Source organism: Cryptotermes secundus, unplaced genomic scaffold (genome assembly GCF_002891405.2).
Source record: "Cryptotermes secundus unplaced genomic scaffold, Csec_1.0 scaffold49, whole genome shotgun sequence".
NCBI classification, from domain to species: domain Eukaryota; kingdom Metazoa; phylum Arthropoda; class Insecta; order Blattodea; family Kalotermitidae; genus Cryptotermes; species Cryptotermes secundus.
In genome coordinates, this window is record NW_019744106.1 from 3,095,731 (window position 1) to 3,102,569 (window position 6,839).

Consider the following 6,839-nt stretch of genomic DNA (forward strand, 5'->3'; position numbering starts at 1 on the left):
TGAAATGCAAACACCACCAAATTTGTTCAAATCTCTTACGGCTCATTAGTGTGCCGAAAATGGGAATTTCTAAAACTGGATCTGTTGACCAATACTCTTTTAGATTATCCCCCTTGTATGCCCCATTAGAAAGATTATTGAAAAAAATGTTTTCATTTCTGCTGCAGTGACATCCACCGACTTCAACACCTTATAACTTCTGTCATACTCTTCACGGCGTTGGAGATAGTATCTGTTAGTTTCCTGACATAGCATGTCAAAGAAACTATCTCCAAAAAAAGAGTTCCGCTACTTCAGACACTTGCGTTGGGTTTGATGGAATTTGCTTCACTCCTGGATTTCCAGTGAACTGTCCCAAAGCAGGCATTTTGTCTACTTTTCCCCATGTCACTGTCCCTGCAATGTTGCTACCTGCACATTCGTCGGAGCTGCGGTCACTTTCACTTTCACTTTCACTTTCACTTTCACTTTCACTGTCTGTGGTCACAATTTTTTGTTCTCCACTGCCACACACACTATCAGATTGTGAGTCGCTATCACTAGCAGACTCACAAGGGACGTCAGAGCTCATCAGAGAAGAAGTCAGATATTTCTTGTTCTCCAAGAAATCGCTTGGGTGTCAATCGCTTTGGTCTTTGATCCATATTGAACTACTGACTGACAGCTTGCTACATAAAGCTTGAAGAAATAAAGGCACTTATTTTCCTTCGCAGGGGCATAGAGTTACAGCGAGGTCTAGTAACTGATTGGTCAGCAGACATTCCAGAGCCTTATAACACAGCTGCAAGCAGCTATGTGGAGCCAGAGAGATGTATAGTGTGTTGCAACTTATGTTTTAAAAACCTGTTAACACGCAAATGGTCTGCCATGTTTAAAAGCGAAAAACCTTTTAAAGGGTGCGCGGTCCGCAAAGTGTTAATATTTTAATATTTTATATATATATATATGTGTAATTGAATTAAGTCCAAAACACAATAAGGATCCTTATTTAGTGAATTAAATGCGATGCAGCAGTTTTTTTTAATTTTCTTAGTGGGGTGGGGGGAGTCTTAATTGGGTCCATTTGGCACTGCGCCACTGATTGGCCTATTGTACCTGCCCTAGGTGATTATGATGATGGATAATTTGATGAAATGAAGATTGGCAGGGGAAACCTAGGTACTCGGAGAAAACCTGCCCCAGTACCACTTTGTCCACCACAAATCCCACCTGACAAGACCCGGGATCGAACCCGGCCCGCCGCGGTGGGAAGCCAGCGACCAACCGCTTGAGCTATGTAATGGCCATGATTCAGCAGCTTAAAACCGAACATTGTATGCCTGATGATGACCCAGTGTTAGGGTCAAAACATGTTGCATCCATAAGAGCCTTAATAAAGCGAATGTTGATACAGTAGTGTCTTCTTTGTTTTAAATACGGAATATTGTTGTGTAGATGGTATTATCTTGTATACTTCGTATTTTATGTGAGACACATAACAGGATGCACACTATTAAGATTAATAGTTTCTGTGTATTGGTAAAGTATATTCCATGAATAGTTTGTCTCCTTTTAGAAGTATCCTAGAATAGAAACAGTGTTTTGTTTTAAATGTCCCTATTTAGACTTTTATACTTGAAAGATATCAATTCCACACCACTGTTGCTGCATCATTACTGAGATAAATATGTTAGTAATGTAGAATCTGTGATGGGGATAGTGTGGAGAATATTTGTTATTGAAATTGTAATTGTAATTTGCCAAATTCTGCAGTATGCAAATGTGAGAACCATAAATTTAAGTTCAAATTTTTCATTATGTGAAAATTGTTATGCAGTATCTGGATTTTTTATCACTGTCAAGTGTTAGAAAAACAGCACACTGTCATACTTTTACATAGCCACCATCATATACTATATACCTGTATATATATATATAGTGTTATAACTGTTGAAGATTATATGTTGGATAATATGACATTCCTCACTTTCTGGCTGACCTAAACTCTTAACAGTCTTTATCAAATTTTGAATTTCATTTTAAGAGCTAAGATATGTTTTAAGCTGAATAAATATTTTAACTTTAAATTGACCATCATCTCCTTTTTATATAATATTACTATATATACGGCAGCATAGTTGCATTGGAAAAGTTCAAGAAGATTTGAAAGGATCTGTGCAGTAGTCAGGCAAAGAATGAGCACAGGTGATGACAGTTTTAGTATGCCTCCTGCTTACCCCGTTACCCTGTGTTGGACTTCTCCCCTCTGTAAACATTAATAACAGAGCAAAAACATAAGCCACAGCTCATAGGAATGGGAGAAGGCATCCTGAGGGGAGGTTTGTTTTAATTCTTTTTGTGACCTTACTATACTTAAGACATTGCCAATGCCATCCATTATTTTGTCACTTCCAGCTTGTTCAGCATTAAGAATATCACTAAACATGGAAGAAACTCACAACAGTGTTTGTTATTAAGCTGTTTTCTGTGTTGAGTCACTTTTTATCATCAAAACGTCCTGATAGAGCTGCGGTATCTCAATCGTTGTAGTGCATTTAAGTATACTTGATGTCTGGTCATTCAGGGCAGCAGATTGTGATTCTGACCACTACCTGGTGGTGGCAAAGGTTAGGGAAAGACTGGCAGTGAGCAAACAAACAACACACAGAGTTCATATGGAGAGGTTCAATCTCAGGAAATTAAATGAGGTAGAAGGTAAAGAGCAGTATCATGTTCAAGGCTTAGGAAAACTTGGACACTAAGGTGGATGTTAATAAAGCTTGGGAAACTATTAGAGAGAATGTCAAAATTTCCACCAAGGAGAGTCTAGGTTTTTATGAACTAATGAAGCATAAGCCATGGTTCGATGAAGGATGCTCAAAATTACTAAACCAAAGAAAACAAGCCAAATTGCAATGGTTACAGGACCCAAGCGAAATAAATAGGGATAATCTGAACAATATAAAACACGAAACCAGCAGGCATTTCAAGAATAAAAAAAGGGAATATCTGAAAGACAAAATTGATGAGCTTGCAATGAACAGTAAGAACAAGAACATTAGAGACCTGTATAGAGGAATAAATGACATTAAGAGGTGTTACCAGCCTAGCAGTACCTTAGTGAAGGATGAGAATGGTGATCTGCTTGAAGATTCCCACAACAATTTGAACAGGTGGAAGAACTACTTCTCTCAATTACTGAATGTACACAGGGTCAGTGATGTTAGGTAGGTAGAAATGCACACAGCTGAGCCGTTAATACCTGATTCCAGCCCTTTTGACGTTGAAAGTGCTATTGCAAGATTGAAAAGGTATAAATGGCCAGGTAGTGATCAAATTCAGGCAGAACTTGTTCAAGCAGAAGGCTAAATATTACGTTCTAAGATGCATAAGCTAATTACTAATATTTGGCATGAGGAAAAATTGCCTGATCAGTGGAGGGAATCTATTATTGTACAGTTCACAAGAAGGGTGATAAAACTGACTGTAGTAATTATCAGGGGATATCACTGCTATCCACTTCATAAAAATGTAATCCAATATTCTTCTCTCGAGGTTAAGTCCATACATAGATGAAATTAATGGGGATTATCAGTGCGGGTTTCGACTTAACAGATCAATATAGATCAGATCATGTTATATTTTAGCGTCCTGTTGCACTGATTTAAGTCCATGCTTTATTTTATCCGTTTTCTAGTGCATGCATACATCTATCCCCTCTTCTCACTCGCACTACATGTTTCGGCACAAAAGTGCCATCTTCAGGTGCTGATCCAATCCACGACAAACTAGTTCATTGCATGCCTTGTCTATACATACTAAAATAACTAAAATATATATCCATCACAAATTGTCACTGAATAATCCGTCGAGTGTAACAACGTTCTTAGGTCACTTATTTATTTCACTCGCCTTACATGTTTCGGTTCACAAGGAACCATCATCAGAGGCACGTTACAAACACATGAAACCACTGGCGTTGTATTGTACACAGTATGTAAGCTGCGTGATCTGCTACAGATGTCGGAGTGTAAAAGCACAACACTTTCTAGTAACGTTGAATGCATGTACACCTCTTGTATTCCATCCAAAGAATGCCCTCAAATTGAGCCGTCAATGTTAAAATTTTAAAGCTTAAAACATTTAAAATAAAATATTTCTTCTTCTTGTTGATTCGTCTCGGTGATGGGAATCGTCAACTTGAGGTTGTGTATGCTGCAAAGATATTGTACTATATTAGGTTTTATATATTTAATTTTTATTTTCCCTTAGTGTTGTATTTGATCCTTGCTTACCTTTTGGTCGGATGTGTCTTACGCGTTGTGTGTTGTGTACTGCAGTGGGTGATCTACGTCAGTGTTATTTAAGGCCTTGTGTGTTATGACGTGGTGGTGGGTGTGTTTATACAAGTAGTAATGAGGTCGAACATGCTGTTCTGGTTATTGATCTCTTTTGCCTGTTTCTGCTCATCTATTAATTTGTTTTCCCTATAGTGGCGGTAAATTTGATATTCTTCCTTTATATTCATTAATTTACCTTTCCTTGCCACTTCAATCAGTTCCATGATTTGCGAAATTGGGCCGTATTGATGTTGTCTATTTAAGATGTGTTGAGCATAAGCTGAGTCATTTTTATTGAATCTTATACTTCTTATATGTTCATTATAGCGTGTTATCAATTTTCTGCCTGTTTGACCTATATACACCTGTTGGCACTCCTGGCATGTCAATTTGTATATGCCGCTTTGTTCGTAAGAATTTATGCTTTGTTTTTGGTTTAGTATTTTACCTAATGTATGATTTACTTTAAAAGCTATCCTTACGTTCGTGTTTTTGAATAGTTTCGTAATTTTTCTTGTGTAGTTTCCGTTATATGTGTAGGAAACCCATTTCTGTTCTCTTCTTTCAATGGGGCCCTTTGTTTTTTGTTGTTGACGTTTATGATACATACGTGTGATGAGTTCTTTATTGTAACCATTGTTTTCCGCGATATTAATAATTATGTTTAATTCTTTATTTTTTGCTGCGTTATCCATAGGTAGGATGGATAATCTATGTATCCAGTTTTTGTATGCTGCCAATTTTTGTTCTTTGGGATGGCAGGATTTATTGTTTATCGTTGTGTCTGTCGATGTGGGTTTTCTAAATATCTCCATTCTTACTTGCCCGTGGTTGTTAGTTAGTTGTAAGTCTAGGTACGTTATTTGATTATTGTCTTCTTCATTTAGTGTGAATTGCAAGTTATTATTTTGCTTGTTGAATTGATCTAAAATGTATTGGGGTGTTATTTTTGATCGGTTATAAATCATAATTATATCATCTACGTATCTGTTGTAGTAGATGATGCGTTTATCTTCTAGTAAAAGTTTTACCTTTCTTTGTTCGAAGTGTTGTAGGAATACTTCCGCCATTAAACTTGATAAAGGGGAACCCATGGCTACACCCGAGTTTGGTTTATAAAATTTATCATTGTATTGGAAATAATTTTGATTCAATATCATTTGGAGGATTTTGATAATTTCGTCTTTGGTGGTTTTGTCTATATGATTTTGGATAAGTGAATCGTTGGTGATGTGTATTACGTCGTTTATTGGAATGTTTACATATAGATCTTTAATATCCATCGTGAGAAGTTTGTGTTCTGGGTTTAGTTTTAGTTTGCTGATGTTGTTTGCGAAGTTTAAGGTGTTAGTGATGTTATATTCATATTTTAAGTTTAATAAAGTTTGTAGTTGTTGGTGCATATGTTTAGCTAGTTTGTGTGTGGGGGCATTGGTATTATTTATTATTGGCCTTATTGGTGCATCTGGTTTATGTATTTTTATTTTTGCATTCAATTTAGGGGCTTGTGGGTTCATTTGGTGTGTGTATTTTCTAGTTTCTGGTTTTATTACGTTCTTACATGTTTTTAATGTGTTTTCCACTAATTTCTGGAACCTCGATGTAGGATTTGTTTTTAGTTCGATAATGTTATTATTATTGATGAATTGTTTTACTTTGTTATTTATGTCTTTTTCGTAAATAATTACTAATGTTCTTCCTTTGTCTGCTTCAGCTACAGTTGCGTTATTTTGTGTTAGTTTGTGTTTTATTTGTTTGGTGGTGTATAGTTGTTCCTTATTTCTTCTATTATTTGTTTTTTGATTAGCTAAGATTTGTTTTAGGTTTTTTGTTGCTAAATATCTGATTGCTTCTTGTTGTTTTGAAACAATTCAAATTATATATCCATCCTACATACTGATAGATGTTAAGTGTTAAAATATTAAAATTGTACAGGATATTTCATTCCTACGTCTCGCACTATAACACGCAGTCACAGGAGCAAGTCGCAACACAGAGCACAATACACGATAGTGAAAGAGTGCTCCGACAGAGGATGATAGACGTGACTCGCGTAGTGAAGCGCGACGTAGGAATGAAATATCCTGTACAATTTTAATATTTTAACACTTAACATTTATCAGTATGTATGATGGATATATATTTTAGTTATTTTAGTATGTATAGACAAGGCATGCAATGAACTAGTTTGTCGTGGATTGGATCAGCACCTGAAGATGGCACTTTTGTGCCGAAACATGTAGTGCGAGTGAGAAGAGGGGATAGATGTATGTATGCACTAGAAGACGGATAAAATAAATCATGGACATAGATCAGATCTTTTGCATTCATCATATATTGGAGAAAAAAATGGTAGTAAAATGAGACAGTACATCAGCTATTTGTAGACTTCAAGAAAGCACACGTAGTAAAGACAAGCAGCAGCACGCACACAGGAAGACTACTCAGAATAACACCTGTACAGTGTGGAAACAAGAACTAGCCGCTACAGCACTTTAGACATAGGGTGAGTAACCCTAA

The 6,839-nt window shown here is 36.4% G+C and overlaps 1 protein-coding gene and 1 long non-coding RNA gene across 2 annotated transcripts in view; both read right to left on the reverse strand.

Moving 5' to 3' along the window:
- Nucleotides 1-6,839, reverse strand: part of LOC117283083 — a 54,612-nt gene that overhangs the window by 5,333 nt on the left and 42,440 nt on the right. The window lies entirely within an intron of this gene.
- LOC111874349 lies at nucleotides 4,095-5,824 on the reverse strand. The gene is made up of 2 exons (XM_023869789.2): nucleotides 4,275-5,824; nucleotides 4,095-4,194 (listed from the first exon to the last, which is right to left on the reverse strand). Exon 1 carries the CDS (start codon nucleotides 5,720-5,722, stop codon nucleotides 4,358-4,360), a length of 1,365 nt encoding a protein of 454 aa, XP_023725557.1. The 5' UTR covers nucleotides 5,723-5,824; the 3' UTR covers nucleotides 4,095-4,194; nucleotides 4,275-4,357.